The sequence below is a fragment of the Rhamphochromis sp. 'chilingali' genome, assembly GCF_963969265.1.
Source record: "Rhamphochromis sp. 'chilingali' genome assembly, chromosome: 21".
Lineage (NCBI taxonomy): Eukaryota > Metazoa > Chordata > Actinopteri > Cichliformes > Cichlidae > Rhamphochromis > Rhamphochromis sp. 'chilingali'.
The window spans coordinates 10,394,931-10,414,027 of NC_137949.1; the positions used below are offsets into that span (position 1 = coordinate 10,394,931).

The 19,097-nt window shown below is 51.1% G+C and overlaps 1 protein-coding gene across 2 annotated transcripts in view; it reads left to right on the forward strand.

The window, feature by feature from the left end:
* Positions 1–18,858, forward strand: part of pxdn (peroxidasin) — a 35,376-nt gene extending 16,518 nt beyond the window's left edge. For both annotated transcript variants that reach the window (XM_080869929.1, XM_080869930.1), the window contains 18 exons: positions 839–910; positions 2,092–2,261; positions 4,006–4,123; positions 4,211–4,380; positions 5,423–5,695; positions 5,779–6,054; positions 7,152–7,264; positions 7,471–7,627; positions 8,232–8,340; positions 8,998–9,155; positions 10,551–11,557; positions 11,757–12,253; positions 12,338–12,472; positions 12,562–12,770; positions 13,935–14,046; positions 14,585–14,717; positions 14,963–15,076; positions 15,754–18,858. In XM_080869929.1, coding sequence (XP_080726055.1) covers positions 839–910; positions 2,092–2,261; positions 4,006–4,123; positions 4,211–4,380; positions 5,423–5,695; positions 5,779–6,054; positions 7,152–7,264; positions 7,471–7,627; positions 8,232–8,340; positions 8,998–9,155; positions 10,551–11,557; positions 11,757–12,253; positions 12,338–12,472; positions 12,562–12,770; positions 13,935–14,046; positions 14,585–14,717; positions 14,963–15,076; positions 15,754–15,879 — 3,949 coding nt within the window. In that variant the 3' untranslated portion in view covers positions 15,880–18,858. The remainder of the gene's footprint in view (positions 1–838; positions 911–2,091; positions 2,262–4,005; positions 4,124–4,210; positions 4,381–5,422; positions 5,696–5,778; positions 6,055–7,151; positions 7,265–7,470; positions 7,628–8,231; positions 8,341–8,997; positions 9,156–10,550; positions 11,558–11,756; positions 12,254–12,337; positions 12,473–12,561; positions 12,771–13,934; positions 14,047–14,584; positions 14,718–14,962; positions 15,077–15,753) is intronic.
* The last annotated feature ends 239 nt before the right edge of the window (positions 18,859–19,097 follow it).

Here is a 19,097-nt window from a genome sequence, read left to right on the forward strand (position 1 = left end):
GCAGGAAGTCGTGCAGGGTTGGTAGCACCGTCGCTCCCTGCATGTGTGTGCTGCAGGGTGTGCAGGGCTGTGTGCTAAGCCCCTCCCCCTCCACACACACACGGTTTCAGGACCTCGACTTTGGCTTTCACTATTTCTTCAGCAGTTTTGAGACAAATCAAGTGTGATTATTTTTGCCTGACCAGTTTTGACCATCAGTATTATGGGATACATCCCAGTTTAACTATCCTGCAGCAGTGCACTGCTTGTGCTGTGCACACTGTAAGCACCTTCTTACAGTGTAAACGCGGCGCGCACAGACGTGTGCCGACTTTCAGGCGTGACGAGCGATCGGCAGCAGGTGTCCTGATCTCTTTCACTGTTTATGAGCCAGCAGGGTTTCCACTCCTCCCAGTCTCCTGAGTAAAGGAGAGGAAGGACACCTGCTGCACGGGGAAAACACCTGAGGGTGGAATTCCCAGGCGCACACTCCGGTCATGGTTGGGAAATTTCTCTGCGGTCAAAGCATCGAGAGAGAGATGGAGAGCAGGATGGCGTTCCTGAGGGCGGGATGGAAAATTAATGTCATTTTGTGGTATTAAAAATGTGTTTGGCCCGAGACTCGTGTACACAGGAAAATGTTTTCATGCCTGCGTTTTAGTCATCATGCCTGCGTGAGTCATCATCTGGGAAAACGATCATATTTCTTCTCCCATCCCAAAAGATGCTATTAAAGGCAAATATGTCCTGTTATTAGTCGAGCAGATCGATTTTGGGACTGTGTGAGCCCTCAGAGTGTTTCCTCACTGAAACGACAGATTCCTGCTTGACGACTGTGATGTTTTTCTGCCTCTCTCAGGTTTCTGCACAACAACAGGATCACCCAGCTGGTGCCGGGAACTTTCTCTCATCTTCAGGCCATGAAGCGACTGTAAGTGGAAAAGACAAGCTCACAAACACATGCGAGACTCTGTGCTCACTATCAGACAGGCGTGTTTATCGGTTAGATGCCATGAAACCGCAGCGCGCTGTTCTCACGCTCGCCTGCAGCGCTCGGCCCTCCCACAGCTTTTCCTCCCGTTGAGCTGCAGCAGATCTGAGTCCATCTGAGACGTCGCTCATATAAATGACTCCATTTAAGAGAATACGAAGTCTTTAGAGTTTGTGCTTTTCTTTATTTTCTGTCGTGTCTCTCCGGCTCACGAGTAAGTGTTCATAATAAACACGTTTCTGTGAATCCTCCTGAGCCACAGGATCTACATGATGTCATTAGGAACAGACATGCTTACATGGTCGCACAGCCCCGCCTACCGCTCTGCATATTTTCCTGGGTAATAACGATGTCATCACAGCATGTTTGTGTGTCTCAGAGGACTCTGATTACTAAACAGAGACTTCCTGTTTGCTTTAGTTACCAAACAGCCTGCAGCTCTTTGATTCCAGACGTCACGTTGTGCCGCACGCCGTTTACAGCGCTGCCGCCATGTTGCTTTTGTGGAGCCAGAGGTGACCAGATGATGCAAGCAGACATGTATCTGTGTCCAAACAGTGAAACTGGAGCTGCTGTTAGTACAGCAGCGATGTTATTGGTCACATGACATCGTTAAAATGCTCCAACAGCACAGACACTGCTCAGAGGTCCTGTTAGCAGACAGCGAGCTGCTGCCACCTGTGTCACCAACCACCTGTCAGTCAAAGAGGCCACGCCCCCAGTTTGCAAACTTTAAGCCTTATTAAAATTTAAGCAGACTGACTCACTGCTGGAGCCCCTGCTGGATGCTAGAGGTACTGCAGCTGGCTCAGACATGAGCGGAGGAGTTTGGGTCTCAGTAATCATGATGCTGATGTAGAGCAAATAAACATACAGAGCTATGAGCAGGTGGAGGAGGCTCCACAACAATAACCAGGTTTCCTTTATTACTTATAAATGAGCCTCGGTCATTTGTGAAGTTTTAGATTCAAATAAATATTCGAGAGCCTCGTCCCTGAAAAACCTGTGCTCACGTCAGGAAGGGGGCGTGTCCAGTGTGAGGGAGGGTTTACTGCTTATCCAGACTGCGGGCTCCATCTATCCACACATGCCCACTTGTCTCTGTGTTTCTGTGTGTGCAGGCGACTGGATTCCAACTCCTTGAACTGTGACTGCGAGCTGCTTTGGCTGGCCGACCTGCTGAAGCAGTACGCCGAGTCGGGCAACGCTCAGGCTGCTGCCACCTGTGACTACCCGAGCCGCCTGCAGGGCAGATCGGTGGCGACGCTCACCGCTGAGGAGCTCAACTGCGGTACTGAGAACAGTTACAGAATGAGTTATAGAAACAGTCTCCCCCCATCACTGGCTATAAAGTGGAGAAGTTACAGCTGTTTAACAGCAGCTGGATGTGCAGCTTGCATTCCTGGTTTCCTGAACGTCTCCTCTCATCTCTGCTGGACAAAGGAAGCAGAAAGCTTCAAGACTTTGGAGCCTAACAGGAAGCACGTCGGAAGTCATGCGTTACACACATCCACTTATTTTTATAGCCAAACTCTGCAAACTCTCAGACAGCCCCCCCAGCCCCCCTCCCTGCAGGTAAGCTGAGACACACACAGGTGTATCCTCTCTTTGTGTCTGCAGCCCCCACTTCCATCCTTCACACACCACAAACAGTCTGAGGGCGAAGGGAGCTCAACGTGTCTGTGGGCCCTGCGTCAGACCACCAGCAGCTGCTGAGATGGGCTGGCTGATAGCTGTGTGTGTGTGTGTGTGTGTGTGTGTGTGTGTGTGTGTGTGTGTGTGTGTGTGTGTGTGGATGGAGGCCCACAGGAGGCCTTTGTCCTCATTGTGAGACACTTTAGTTTGAGAAGTGTTTAGTCTGGTGTGAAACCGTCATGTTAGTATTTTGCTTGTTTTTCTCATCAGTCGACACAAAAATTCATATTTTATTTAAAGTTGTTTCATCAGTTAACAAGTGAACTCTGTAAAGTTTCATTTCTGTGCAGCTGAGTGCCGTAAAACAAAAGAGAAGAAGAAAATCTGTTGAGCTCTGTCACAGAGAGGCTGCTTCAGCTCAGGTTGAACTGCTTTTCCTCGCTCGTCTGTGTCCTGATGTTCACCCGGTTTTATGAGCAGCTGTAAATCCCGCCGTCTCAGTTCTGCGTTTCCTGCGGCCATGGCTGCACGCTGAGCCGGCTGGCAGCTGCTTGTGTCTCCGCCACATTTAAACCTCAGCAGCTAATTCGATGGCCCCCAAACGTGCCCGGGCCTGCTTGGCGTGGCCCTGTCTGGAATGTCTGCCTGAAAACGCGGTGGAAGCCTTTCCACGCCCTCCTCCCCCCCTGCACGGTGGGTGGAGGAGCTGTCAAAACAAAGCAGTGGCTGGAGGTGAAGTGCCATCTCCTCACACGAGCTGTTTCTGGTGGGGACACTCGCCTCCTGTTGGTGGAGATAAACAGGAGGGCGGTGTGAAGTGTGTGGAGGAGGGTTTCCAAAATAGTCTCCTTTATGACTTAAATAATGACCAAAATTGACGAAATGAATCCCCAAAACCAGCATATCTGTAACCATGAGGGTCGCCCCCTGGTGGTCTGTAAATAAAGTGCAGCTTTAAGGAACCTGGCTTCACTTTTCAGATCTGGACGTTCATATATCATCCCGCTTGTGTTTGGGAGCTTTGTGTCTGTTTGTGCTTCAAACTCAGCACAAAGTCTCCTACCAACCAAAAAACAGGAAAAAATGAGGCCCTAATATTGAACCCTGGGGGACTCCTCCACTGGTCTCCATGTGCAGCTGCTGAACGAGTCATTCTCCGCTCTGTGGGTCAGAATGACGATGATCTTTGAACAAAAAGCCTCATGAAGTTTGCATCGTCCCTGTCCGACCTCCCTCTGGATCTGGATTTTAGCCCTGATATTATTGAGCAGGTTCAAAAAGACGAGACAGACTCAGCAGAAGCTCGATTCAGTAGGCTAAGAAATACATATGAAGAGACGTGTGATGCTGTGTGCTTGCTTATACATTACATCGGTTTTCTGTCTGATCTTCTCCTGCAGAGGTTCCCAGGATCACGTCGGAGCCTCACGATGTGGACGTGACGTCGGGAAACACCGTCTACTTCACCTGTAGAGCCGAAGGCAACCCTAAACCACAGATTATCTGGCTCAGGAACAAGTAAGGCTAACGGGTGGGTGGGTTAACATCGAAACGCATCGCACGCATTTACGAGCTCTGGTTTTTATCGGTGCGTCTTCCTCGTAGCAATGCGCTAAACATGCGCGACGACAGCCGTCTGAACCTGCTGGAGGACGGGACGCTGATGATCCAGAACACCAGGGAGACGGATCAGGGAGTGTACCAGTGCATGGCCAAAAATGTGGCCGGAGAGGTCAAAACGTCCGAGGTCACGCTGCGATACTTCGGAGCTCCGTGTAAGTGTGCGCTCCCGAGCCCGTTCACTGTGACAGCCATAAAATACACGACATCCCACTGAGACGTTTAAAGACGGTGTTTGCACCAAGAGTTCCGAGGTCAGCAGGTCAGGTGTTACAGAAACATTCAAACATACAAACTCTCAGCCACACATACAGTCTGATTTCATTAAGTTTCATTACTTATTACTAGTTACTTCCTGTCAACGCTCCAGACTAATTAAAGTTACTGTGGTTACCTGTTTGCGTATCATCTTCACACTGATGTCAGTGAAATGTAGGTGCCATGTTTTTTATGCACTCTATGCAGCTAAAGCTGTGGATGCAATGCATTATGGGATGCAGTCCTGTTTGCCTTTTTTCATTTCTGTTTATTCTTTCATGCATTTTATGGTCATGATTGATGTTGAGGCTGGTTTCTAAACGCTTTATGAAACATCAGTGAGTTTCACATCTGGTTACCAGAAGAATCAAAGATATCGTTTCACTTTTATCCCAGAACCAGTGTGAAAAACTTCAGTGCACTTCTGTATATGTGAGGGGCTTTTATTGTGAAAAGAAGCAAAAGGAAGAAGCCGTGTGTAGAATAACCAGGTTTCCTGTATGGATGTGGCAGCAACAGCAAGTCTGGAGTTCATGGCTGACTTATTTAACCTGCATCAGATTATCTGTCATGTTTCCATGACAACTGAAACTACAGCTAGCTAAACTGGTATTAAAGTTGCAAAGCTTTGGGAAAAGGCTGAAACCACATGAATGAGCTAAAATCTGAGCTGAAGGTCACGGCCAGCCTCTGGGAGCAGATGTTGTGCATTTCCTGTCTCTGTGTGGCTGTAAACCTCAGGTCCCCGGCTGTGTACACACTGCTCTGACTCCACTGTAATCACTGCCAAATAAGGACAGGGCACAGCTGCGTGCCGTGACAAACGGGGATGGTTTCAGAGTGGCATCATCGATCCCAGCACGAGCTGCCGCTTCACATCTTCAGATCTTTATTTTAGAAAAAGTGAGGTCACCACCGTTCCCATGTCTGCTCCTCCAGCACGGCCCAGTTTTGTGATCCAGCCCCAGAACACGGAGGTCCTGGTGGGGGAGAGCGTGACCCTGGAGTGCAGCGCCACGGGCCAGCCGCAGCCTCGGGTGTCCTGGACGAAGGGTGACCGGACGCCCCTGCCCAACGACGCCCGCATCACCATCACCCCCTCCGGAGGGCTCTACATCCAGAACGTGGAGCAGGCTGATGGAGGACAGTACACGTGCTTCGCCTCCAATAATGTTGATACCATACACGCTACGGCGCACATCATCGTACAAGGTAAATCAGAAGATCGATGAAAGGTGTGGGTGCTGTGTGCCTTTGTTGACCAATTAAAACATCATTTCCTGCTCTGCCTGTAGCGATCCCTCAGTTCACCGTCACGCCGCAGGACCAGCTAGCCCTGGAAGGCCACACGGTGGATTTCCCCTGCGAGGCGACCGGCTATCCTCAGCCGGTGATCGCCTGGACTCGAGGGGGCAGCCCGTTACCCTCGGACCGCCGTCACGTGACCCTGCCCTCCGGAACGCTGCGCATCACTCGGGTGGCAGCCCACGATGAGGGCCAGTACGAGTGCCAGGCAGTCAGCCCCGTGGGCACCACGCGCACCGCCGTGCAGCTCAGCATCCAGCAGAGAGGTGAGGAGGGGGGCGGAGCTTTAGGCTCTAAGAGCAGGTGGTGCATAGATGAAATATGGCTGCCAATCACAGGCTGTTTGTTTGTGTAGGTGGAGGGGAGGGTGGGAGTGGTGTGCAGCGTTTAAGTCACAGCTCATTGGAAGGTGTGTGTGTGTGTGTTCGTGTGTGTGTGTTTGTGTGTGTGCGTGTGTGTGTGTTTGTGTGTGTGCGTGTTCTGCAATGACAGGCCTGGCGTGGCACAGGAAAACACGGCAGCCTGTAATCCTGAGGTGACGCCATGTTTTTCCATGTTGTAATGCCTGTTAACACGCTGCAAAGTACTAGTTGCGTAATGGTTGCACACTGGAGCACTGTGTGAGCCCACAGCTGTTTCATGGAGAAGCCGACGTAGAGAGCGTGAAGTGACACGAGCGCGAATCATGAAAGCAACGGGAAAGTCCCAAGTTTATCCCGTAGGATCAAGCCGTGTACAGTTTTTAAACACGTTTTAAAACACATTCATGTTTTATTAGAATTAAGAATTAAGAATATCTGTTTGCAAAAATATATATTATAAATATAAAACATGAATATTGGAAAAGACCTGCAGTACTGTCAACGACCACCGGGGGAATGCCTGCAGAGGTGACCTGTAAAAATTAGACAACCTCAAATTCAGCCGTTAGCAGCACGCCGGCGAGTGTGGGTCGGGTGAACACGCACAGAGAGAGTTCTTCATTCTCAGGCACAAAGACTTTCAGGTGTTTAGATGTCGATGAGTCTTTGTGTTCGTGCTGCTCGCTCTGCACAGGAACCGCAGGGGGCGGGGTCAAGACTCTGACAGTGACGCAAGGGTTCAATCAGAAATCTGTTTGTATTTATGTAATATGACTGTCTGTGTGTGTGTGTGTGTGTGTGTTCTGTCTTGCTCTGAGCTTCACATTAAGCTGATTGATGCTCCTGTGTGTGAGCAGAGGGAAGCAGCAGCTCTGGTGAAGCACAAACACTGCGACAGTAAAATGTTTGATGTCGGCTGTGATTGATTACAAAATGCACTTCACATGTGGACCCTTTGCTGCCCGCTCATTAACTTGTGTGTGTGTGTGTTACTCATTCAGTGACGCCTGTTTTCACGAATGCCCCAAGGGACCTGACGGTGGAGTCCGGGCAGGACGTGCAGATTCCCTGCAGCGCTCAGGGCCAGCCGCAGCCGGTCCTCACCTGGAACAAGGTGAGCGGGTAAAGAGGCGACCTCAGTGCAGGTGCAGAGGTCAGGAGGTCAGGTCAATCAGACCGAGAGGGTCCTAACGCTCAAACCAGACGCTGAGAGCCTTTGTAAAACTCAGACGTCTGTGTCCTTACACAAGCATGCACCGAGGGCTTAGTTCAGGCACCAGCTCTCAGCACCGTGACCTCTGACCTCTGTCTGTCTCTCAGGATGGCGTTCAGGTGACAGAAAGTGGAAAGTTCCACATCAGCCCCGATGGTTACCTGGAAGTGAAGGACGTGGGCACGGCTGATGCTGGACGCTACGAGTGTGTCGCACGCAACCCCATCGGCTACCAGGTGGCTAGCATGGTGCTAACTGTGACAGGTAAGCAGTGATATCAGAGCGCCGCCGGGACCAAAGGTCTGTGGCGCTGCTCGGTGTGTGTGATCTGCTGCTCAGCCGATGTAGCCGCGCTGTCGGGTCTCGGAGTGTGTTGCTGTTTCCTGCTGAGACTTTTGGAGGTCAGCGCTCTGCAACCGAACCTTAAACTGCATCAGCTGCTGGATGTTTTCAGTGGCACACGAAGACGAAGGAGCGCCAGAAATCACTCAGGAGGGAAGAGCTCACAGGATTTCAGTGAACTAAAGAACACCGGTGAACTGGAGCTGCTTACGGCCGTTACTTAAATGTATGAAAGATGGACACGACTTCCTGTTGGGTTTAGACCGCAGTCTGCCTCACGGCCTTACTCGGATATACCTCCGTACTTTTATTTTGTGGCTCTACTGGAGCAGCTCTGCACGATTCATTGTTTTTATCTCATAACAGGCCTTTGTGCAACTTTGTGCATCACTGTGGGGGAGGTGGGCGGGGCTTGTGTTAGGGATGACACCAACCTCTTTATTGAAAACTCTGGTTCTGTTTGAGATGTAAACCCTGGCCGAGCTCTGCTCGTGCTTGCTGATGTTCCACCTGTGTGTCTCTACAGTGCCCGCCATCAGCAGGGAGGGCGACACCTTCGTCAGCACGTCCATAGAGCAGGCCATCCGTACTGTGGACAGCGCCATCGAGTCGACGAGGAGGCGTCTCTTTGACGGGTAGGATATGACAAACACGCGATATGAGACTCTGACCCTCACGACGGCCTCGAGGATAAAAACCTGGAAGGCTCTGAAGTGTCTCCATTTTCCTACGCCACCACGTGTGTCCCTCTTCCCTGAGCCTGATCTTCATCTTGTCGTTATTGCTGCAGTGCATCATGGGATTGAGTGTAATGGTGAGACGTATGATGGGTCAGGATGAGAACATGTGTACCGGTGAGGTGTCCTGGGGTCATGTGACCAGGTTAGGAAGTCCTGCTCGCCAACAGCGCTGGCGTTGACGGCGGCGGTGTGATCGTGGCTGCAGCACCTCGCTGAGTTTCAACAGCCCGAGGCTCAGTGCAAGTTTAGAATAGCTGTGCTGAAAACCACCGAGCTGATGTTTGGGAGGAAGCAGGAACGACAAAGAGTGAAATGATGGCGGCGACTCAGCTGCGCAGTGACTCAGACGCTGCTGCGTGTTTAAACTCTCCGACCTGCACTGGAGAAATTCCTGCCTGATGTTCTAGTCCTCGAGCTCTAACGGAAAATCCCCAAAGACCGGAGCAATCTTTCCTCCTGCTTTTGTTTAACCTGTCTTTGTCTCTTACTTCCACACTTACTGTCTCTGTGATCTGTCATATTTATTGTTCCCTCTCCTCCCTCGCCCTGCAGTCAGCCTCGCACCCCCGGGGAGTTGCTGGCTCTCTTCCGGTATCCGCGGGACCCCTACACCGTGGAGCAGGCGCGGGCCGGAGAGATCTTCGAGCAGACGCTGCTGCTCATCCAGAACCACGTCAACCAGGGTCTCATGGTGGACACCAACGGCACCGGTGAGCAGATTCAGACTCGACACGCTGCTGAAAATGCAAAACCACACCCTCGTGAACACTGAGCGCGCTCGCTGATCGGTTTAAACTGATCGGTCATCTCTGCTGTGCTGATATTTTGGGCACATATGCAGTTTCAGACTTTGCAGAATGAAGCTGCTGTTCAGTAAACAGCTTCCACACAGTTTCCTGAGTGGAGTCTTGTGGTGCCAATAATTTAATTCTGTCTATGAATCTCTCGTTGCTGTGCACGCCTCCATCCGTGCGCCATTTTCTCCTCAGCGACAGCCGAGGGACGGACACGTGACCACGGCCCGCTGACGAGGAGCCGTAAACACTTTTATTAGTCCTCGGTTGGCCGCAGCGCCTCACCTACGTGGTTTGTGTTCACACTGGGTCAATTATACCTGCGCGTGGGGGGAGCACGGGGGGATTTTGATGTTTATGTGCAAAAGCATGTGGGGGGGTTGTTTTAGTTTCTGGCTCATGAAGCAGTCGTTGTTCTGGGGGGTTAATTTTAACAGCACGAAGGTCAGCTGATCTACATTTCACCATCAGTGTGACGGGAAATCGAGTTTTTCTTAGTTTTGAAATTAAATTTCTGGCTTTAATTCTCCTGAATCTGCAAGTTCTTCTAAAAAGTTTTGTTCATTTTTTTGTCATATTGAAATGTGTCAGTGTTTCCCTCATAAATCTGCAGTTTTCTCTTTGCAAGATTTTTATTTTAGTTAATTTTTTCACCATTTTTTCACTTCCTGTTTTTGCTCTTTGGGATATTTTCATCCTTGAAATGATAACAAAGGCTGAGTGTAGTTGACGCCTCATGTGGTGTAAATGTAGTGAGACCAATAGTGACAGTTTCAGGTTCACGGGGAAACGCAGGAACAGCGATGAACACAACAGACGGCGAGTTTGAACAAACGTTCGTGGAGGGAAACGCCAGCTCCCACGTTCTCCTTTTAACTCCCCAGTAAACAAACACGCAGCAGTGATGTGTGGGAACGTTCACACAGGAAGTCTCACCTCACACACGCTTGACACTTGCTGTCATGCATAAGTGCAACGCTGCACTGCTAACACACCTGAATGTGCTGTGCTCTCATTTCAAAGCTGATGGAGGGCGCCCTGTGGCCTCTGTGGGAGGGGCTCCAGGGCCTGATCCTGTGGATTACCTGATGAATGTGAGCAGGTCTCTAACCCGCGGCGTCTCCAGGAGGCGCTGTGGGCTGAAGCTGGAAGTGATAGACTGTATATAAAAGATGGCCATATCCACCGTGACATCTTAGGCTTTGGTTTGGGAGGTGTTGGCGTTAACAGAGGGGGCGGGGCCGAGTGTAATAGCCGGGCTGCTATGATTACTCTGTGATGGACGTCTAAGCGTGTGTTTCCTTTCCGCAGCGTTTCGCTACAACGACCTGGTGTCCCCCCGCTTCCTGGACATGATCGCCAACCTGTCCGGCTGCACAGCCCACCGCCGCATCAACAACTGCTCGGACATTTGTTTCCACCAGAAGTACCGCAGCCACGACGGCACCTGCAACAACCTGCAGCACCCGATGTGGGGCGCCTCGCTCACCGCCTTCGAGCGGCTGCTGAAGTCCGTCTACGATAACGGTTTCAACCTTCCGCGAGGCGCCACCGACCGCGTCCATAACGGCTACAAGCTGCCGCTGCCGAGGCTGGTGTCCACCACCATGATCGGATCGGAGACCATCACCCCCGACGACCGCTACACACACATGCTGATGCAGTGGGGTCAGTTCCTGGACCACGACCTGGACTCCACGGTGGTGGCTCTGAGCCAGTCCCGGTTCTCCGACGGCCAGCTGTGCGCTCAGGTGTGCACCAACGACCCGCCCTGCTTCCCCATCCAGTTCCCGCCCAACGACCAGCGGCAGCTGCGGAGCGGCGCCCGCTGCATGTTCTTCGTCCGGTCCAGCCCGGTGTGCGGCAGCGGGATGACGTCTCTGCTGATGAACAGCGTTTACCCGAGAGAGCAAATCAACCAGCTGACCTCCTACATCGACGCCTCCAACGTCTACGGCAGCTCGCGGCACGAATCGGAGGAAGTCCGCGACTTGGCGAGCCAGAGGGGTCTCCTGCGGCAGGGCATCATACAGCGGACGGGCAAGCCGCTCCTGCCGTTCGCCAGCGGGCCGCCAACCGAGTGCATGAGGGACGAGAACGAGAGTCCCATTCCGTGCTTCCTCGCCGGAGACCACCGAGCCAACGAGCAGCTGGGTTTGACCGCCATGCACACCGCGTGGTTCAGGGAGCACAACCGCATCGCTACAGAGCTGCTGAGGCTGAACCCCCACTGGGACGGGGACACCATCTACCACGAGGCCCGGAAGATCGTCGGCGCCCAGATGCAGCACATCACCTACAGCCACTGGCTGCCCAAGGTAACGGCTCCGAGCTGATGGCGCCCGCGCTGCTCAGCTGATCATCAGGTGAGCTCAGGGTTAGCATGAGTGTGACAGCCCGGGACACAGAGAGAGGGAGGGGCTCACTTCATTCAGCTGTTTAATGTAAAAGTTGCAGCCAATGAAACGCTTCTCTGATGATGTCACAGCAGGCAGACTAACCCTCCTCTTCTCTCAGATCTTAGGTGAGGTTGGCATGAAGATGATGGGGCCGTACGGGGGCTACGACCCCAACGTGAACGCCGGCGTCTTCAACGCGTTTGCCACCGCCGCGTTCCGCTTTGGCCACACCCTCATCAACCCGATCCTGTACAGGTTAGATGAGGACTTCCAGCCGATCCCGCAGGGCCACATCTCGCTGCACCGGGCCTTCTTCTCGCCATTCCGCATCGTGAACGAGGGTGGCATCGACCCGCTGCTTCGCGGGCTCTTCGGCGTTGCCGGTAAAATGCGTGTCACCACGCAGCTTCTGAACACCGAGCTGACGGAGCGGTTGTTCTCCATGGCCCACGCCGTGGCTCTGGACCTGGCCGCCATGAATATACAGCGAGGGAGGGACCACGGCATCCCGCCGTATAACGACTACAGGACCTTCTGTAACCTGACGTCTGCTCGGACCTTTGATGACCTAAAGAACGAGATTAAGAATCCGTCGGTCAGAGAGAAGCTGCAGAGGTGGGCGTGGCCTCAGACAGGCTCAGTGTGACTCGCCAGAGTTATGGTATGAGCTCAGCGTGTTTCTATTTCCTCGTGTTGCAGGCTGTACGGCACGCCTCTGAACATCGACCTGTTCCCCGCCCTCATGGCTGAAGATCTGGTCCCCGGCAGCAGGCTGGGCCCCACCCTCATGTGTCTCCTCACCACTCAGTTCAAACGCGTGCGTGACGGCGACAGGTAGGTCAACCTTTCAGTACCGAACTGTCGCCGAGCGTCACGTGACCGCAACAAATGAATCCTATTTCTCTCCTTCCTGCCGTGTTCAGGTTCTGGTACGAGAACCCCGGCGTGTTCACGCCTGCCCAGCTGACCCAGCTGAAGCAGACGTCCCTCGCCCGGGTGCTGTGCGATAACGGCGACAACATCACGCGCGTACAGCGCGACGTGTTCAGGGTGGCCGAGCTGCCTCACGGCTACATCAGCTGTGACGACGTCCCTCAGATCGACCTGCGCATGTGGCAGGACTGCTGCGAAGGTAAGAGTCAGCAAACGCTCGCTTTATTCTTCAGTTTACTCGACAGCTCAGATCACGACGACCAGGATACCTTAGCAGACGTTTGTTGTTTTCAAAACACAAACATTTATTTTAAGCTTGAATAAATTAAACTCCACTAAATAAATCACTGGTTGAATATTAGCATTCGAGTGTATCCCAGATGTGTTGAACAGCTGCAGCCCTGAGCAAGCGCAGAACAACAAATAGAACAGCCTGCAGACCCGTGAGGGCGAGAGGAGCTTTCAGGACGTTGTTTGGTTTTGGTTGTTTTTCTGATCTTCGCTGAGACAAAGTGGCTCTGTGGTCACAGAGGTCGCTGTCTCTGCTTCAACCTTTTAAAGTTTATTTTTGGCCCGTAGTGTGAATTTGTTGCACAAATCTGATCCCAGTTTTATTATTTTATACTGGTGCATGAAAACAAACCTCCATTATTAAAAAGAGGCTTTTATTGCGGTTGGAGTGATCTCAGTGTTTGATGTAAAGGTTTAGTCAGGAGTTTAATCACAGGATGGAAACATGTTTTGTTCTTTAAAGAGGAAGCAGACGCTGGTGATGAGTCTGCTCTCTGACTGCAGCCTCTTACATACTGCACATATTCACTGTATGAGGAGAGCAGAAACAATAAACAGAGAATATAGCTGCGTTTGCTAACAGTGACACGTGTGTGTTCGCTTTTATGTGTCGGCACAAGAGAGGAAGTGTTGTTGTTCTCGTCTTCTACACGCAGTCTGTGAATCAACCGCAGCTGAGATTTGAGCGTTTACATAAAGACGCGGCGCTCGTAAACCTGGAAGCTGCGTCACTGTGACAGTGGAGAAGGGTTTGTCAGTTTTTTCATCCTCCAGGATGACAAAAGCGGGATCGTTAGGGGGGTCGCGGTCGTCTCCCTCACAGCTCGATAAATGGGTGAGTCGTCTGCATAGCAGAGAGTCTAAAGGAGCCGATACAGTGCAAGACGAAGCACGTCAGAGAAGATTTAAACAACTCGCGCTAAGAGATGAGGGTACCGTGTGCTCCTGTGGTTCATTCCAGCACTTCAGCCTAAAAGCACTGCAGTCAGGTCATAAACGGTCCTTCTGTTGGCCTCAGCGACTCTGTTTTCTTCTTCTACTGATTTTCAGTGTGTTGTGTTTAACCCACCAGACTGCAGAACTAAGGGCCAGTTCAACGCCCTGTCGTACCACTTCAGGGGACGCCGGTCAGCTGAGCACAGCTACAAAGAGTACAAACCTGCCAGCAGCTCCCAGGAGAACAGGTAACAACACCTGTAAACTTAAACTGCTCCAACAGCACAGACGTTGTCCAGAGGTCCAGTTCAGGGACTCTGGTTACCCGAGTCCAGCAGACAGCTAGCAGGGCACGCCCCTAATCATGCAAACCTTCAGGAAGTATCCATGGAGACCAACCAGTTTGTGTATCAGGCTGTAAACATGTTTATATGTGCTGTAAAGTTTGAACATGGCTGACTCACTGCTGCCTCCTGTGTAATCTTACAGCGTTCCCTCGGTGTCAGCGGTCCTGGAGCGTGGGAAAGTCTGGCATCAGTTTTTAGGCCAGAAAATTCTTGTTTTACAGCAAAAATAAAAACACTTGTAGGCCTCAGAAACCTGCGACATACACTTACAGATGTGTGAGTCAGGTGACCTGCGATGTGGCGAGGAATGCTGTCCTGACAATACCTCGATAACAGATATTTGAGGTGTAGAATAAGTAAAACACTCATTTGTGCATCTTTGTCCTGTAAACTGTTAACTGTGAACATCTTCAGTCATTTGGTTTGTGTGTGTGTGCAGCTCAGTGGAGGAGACCCCGGGCAGTCTGGGAAATGTCTCTGCGACTTCCAGGAAGAGCACTGAGCCCTCCATCAACGACTTCCAGGATTTTGTCTCCGACATGCAGAAGACCATCACCAGCTTACGAAAGCAGGTGTGTCTGCATCCACAGACAGATGTTTGCAGCTGTTCTTTATCCTTTAAATCCAGATTGTGATGTTTGTGATCAAAGTGTCTGAAACTTCTAACCATCTTAAAAACGTTGCCATGTCTCGCTGCTCAGAGAACTGGCTCCGGTGTGCTGGCTCCGCCCTCTGGTCAGCTGCAGGTGTCAGTGTGTTTGGGGAGGTGAGGTGTGTGTTCTGACTTTTAAAATGTGTTGTTCTCATGTTTCTGCAGATTAAAAGACTTGAAGCCCGTTTGAGCACCACTGACTGCACTGACAGCGAAGGCCGCGAGCGAGCGGACGGCGAGCGGTGGAAAAAGGACCCGTGCGCCACATGTGAATGCAGAGTGAGTGTAGCGGGCAGGGCTGTGAGTTAACACGTGAACACGTCCTCTGTCAGACGCCGTTTAAATGTTTCTGAGAGTCTGGAAGCGTCTCGTCTCTTTGAGCAGCTCTTGGTATCATGTTCAGTTTTCGTGTCTGACTGTGTTGCTGCTGGCGATGGCGCTCCGATGCCAGACCTTCCCACCTCCTGCAGGCCTGGCCTCCACGCCGCTGTGTTGCCATCTTTCGCTCTCCTCTTCCACACCTCTCTGCATTCAGAGGGATGTTTGCAGTAATTGAGCTTGGCAGGCAGAAGCAGACGAGGAAGACAGTCTGCGAGCAAACAGACCGCACGACGACACAGCGAGCATGACGGGCAGGTCAGTCCCAGGTCAGGTGGTCCTGGTGGCAGGAGGCGGAGTGACCGGCTGAGGGTCACATGGTGTTATTGTCACAAGCAAACAAACAGAACCCAAAATCAAACCTGGGTTTGAACGCGATCATGTCGACCTGCCCTGGTTTGCAGCCGTGTGATTGGCTGTTGTTCACGTGAGCTAAATGATGTCAGTTCTTATTGAACAGTTTAAGTTTTCTTTCCCGTTTTGGTGTTTTTGGCGTCTTTTCTGTCAGTTTCGCCTCACATCTCACATGTAACGACGTCATGACTTGTCGCCCTTGTTGTGTTTTCCCGCCCCGACAGGACGCCCAGGTGACCTGCTTCGTGGAGTCCTGCCCAGCAACCGAGTGCAAACGGCCCGTCAAGCTAAAAGGCAGCTGCTGCCCGGTGTGCCTCGAGCAGCTGACGGCGCCCGCCCGCCACCCGTAACGACCCTCAGGACTCCCGCAAACACGCCCTCTGGCGTCTGAACGTCACACGCTCGCAATCAGACGCACGGAGAGGACATGAGACTCGTGAAATTGCGCGGCTCCACCACCGCCAACAACCTCGACAGACCCAACAGCCTCGTCTCAGTTTTTCGTTTTCTTGACCCAGGGAGGGATTTTATTTTGTTTCCTGTTTGTTGCACCCAGCGGCGCGAGGCTCGCTTCGAAATCCTCCGGCGACGAGCCGCTGTCACTACGTGGATTTATTTCTGACCCGCCGGATGGACGAACGGGCGTGAGATGGGCCGGCCTCTCCTTCCTCCCTGCGCCGAGGCTCCCGAAGAGCCGCGACCAGCCGCCGTTTGCCGTCCTGCTCCTCCCGCTCGACGATAAATCGCAGGACAGGGAAGTAGATGGAAAGGCGGTCGCCATTTTCTTGTCTCACACAATATTCTCAGGTTAGAGATGCCGAAAACTGGTGCTATCCCCCGATTTTATCACAGTTTAATCACTAAACCTTCAAAGTATTTTGTTGTATATGCAAAGCAGCCTATATACACTCAGTATGTCCTTAATGCTACATCACAGTTGAGACGACTGTTGTACTTATGAGTAGAGTTACTGCATCTTTAACCCGCGGTGCTTTTTATCATGTTATTCTCTTCTTTTCCCTTTTTGTATAAATTGTTGCATATGAAGAAAATGTGAAGCCCTACAAAAATGTTTGTAATGCAAAAGAAATGTCTACTGATCTCTGCTCGTCGGTCCACTGACGACTCCCTCGCTGTGTGTGCCGGACGCTCGGCCGGCTCTCGCTCCGGCGCCTTTGAAAGAAACCCTGTTTGTACCACTGTGTTCACGTGCCGCGGACTTTATTCCAGTATTTTCCTCAGTGTTTTAAAGCCAAAAGTATGATTTTATGAGTTTATGTTTGAATGTTGTCCTGGTTCAGTATTCTCACTTTGACATGCTCATGTTCGGACCGGTGCTTCTGCAGTCGTGGGAAGATGAGCTCAGTAATTTCAATGAAACGAATATTTGACTGGATCTGAACAAGTTTTAGCACAAAGGCTTAAAGCCAAACAAACCAGCGTCTGTTTATTAAGTAGCTGAAACGTTGCTTACCTGCCAGAAACACTCAGCCACAGTCGTGTGCGCTAATATCAAATATAAACAATTCGATTCTCATCAGGTGTCTAAATGAGGTTAACACAACCTGTTATCATCTATCCTGCAGACGCTAATGCAAAATGCAGAAACAACGTGATAAACCGAGTCCACTCTTAATGCTTCTGCAGGAGTCAGCGTCAGCATGGAGCTGCCAATCAGATGCATTGATTAATTAATCATCATCATCGTCATCATCACCAGCGCCTCTATAAAAGCAGGAGCTGTGTCAGTTTGCAGGTCTGGATCTTCACAGCAGTGGACGTCCTAGAAAATTCACCGTGAGGTCAGACCCAAGAGTTCCGGCTCAAACTCAGCTAGCATGTGAAAGGTTAAAGGTCACGACAAGCAGAAGAAGACAGAACAAGCGTGGGTCGTTTGGAAGCTGAACAGAGGGCAGATGTTTGTCCACCAACCTAATAGCTGGACCATGAACTCCAAAGATGCTGAAAACTCACAGTGGAGAGACCGACTGAGGCGGTCACACAGGAAACTTCCAGTGCTCCTCCATGAATCACAGGCTGGACTCGCATACACGCCGTCTGCATGAATAATGAATTAATGTGTCGCTTATTCCAGGTCGTATTTACCTAATTTTACAGACTTTATTTTGCCCTGATATGTAAAACAGAGAAACTTTTCTTTCTCTTGATTACAGTTATAAAGCTGCACATTTAAAGGTAACACTGAGGGTCAGCGTGACAAACAATGAACAGCTGAAATATAACAGAAATGGCTGCTGTCCATAACAGACTTAATGCTCTAATAAGTAGCAGAAATATTGCTGCCAGTTTGTGCATTTATGGACAGTTTGGCTAAAAGTTGTTTAGATCCAGTTTAAAAGAATAAAGTGAGAGGTGCTGGGGGGGCGGGGTCACAGCCTGCGGCTCCGCTGGCGCCGACGACACCGTTGGAGGACTGCGAGCAGCTCTGCTCTGCAGCTCTCTCGGTCCAAGGACACGCTTGCATTCCTTTGTCCAGCAGCCCCCCCCCCCCCCCCCCCCCCCCGTTGGGTGTTTATATAGGTTAGGAATGCTCTGAGATATGGAGGATGACGCCATGTAGCCGAGCATGTGTGGCGCGGGCCTCTGACCCTCATTCCTTCATAATTGAAGCCATATGAGAGAGGAAGTGATGTTGGGGGAGGGGCGCTCAGGGTCGGGGGGGCTGTTTGTCAGACCGATTTACCGCCTTTCACACGTACTGTACTCCTCGTACTCTCCGTGCACTGACTCGCTCCGTGCGACACAATTCCCGATCTCGTCTTCCTGTTTTCCTCCGATTGTGTCGGAGCGTGTGCAGTTTTCCTTTCCTGTGTTTTCTTCTTCAGTGGTAACATCCTGCGAGCTGAGGGGCTGATCGGTGACAGTAAAGATGTCAGAGCACCAACAGTCACACTGGTAAACAGTATCACCTCATACTGGACGAACTGTGTTTACAGTGGTGCCTCCTTCTCCTGCAGCACCATGTTACTGTGTGTTCGTGTCCCCGTGTCTCGGTCACAGCTACTAGCTTTGGCTCGCGCCCCGAAGCTCTGTGAGCTCTTTGCGTTACCCGTCTGTGTGTGTTGATAGATGTGTGTATTTGTGAGTCCCTCTTTTTATTTCCCCTTGAAAAGGTTCCCAGTGTCAGTGGAGCGCACTGCCCTGCAGTACTGAACGTGTGTTACCTACACTGTCCTAACCAGTGGTCATTGTGGACAACCTAGTGCCTGTCATGACAGTTGTATTGTACCTTTGCCAAAGAATGGTTTGCACTGTAATGTATGCCTCTCAACAGTAATAATAAATAAAAAAGCCACATTTGAATTACAGTCACATGTTGGTGCCTGTTCTTTGTCAGCTCATCATTAATGAGAGGACTTTTTTATTTGCTCATCACAAAATGACTTTTGTTTCACTGAACATGACTCGTCTGATTTAGTGTTCTGGTTTAAAGCAGATACTTGATCAGGTCCAAACTACAGAGCCTACAAGTTTGCATTTGACTCTGATTACTCTCAAGTTCCTGCACTTCCTGTTTGGTTTGTTAGTTGGTCTGTCAGTCATGACT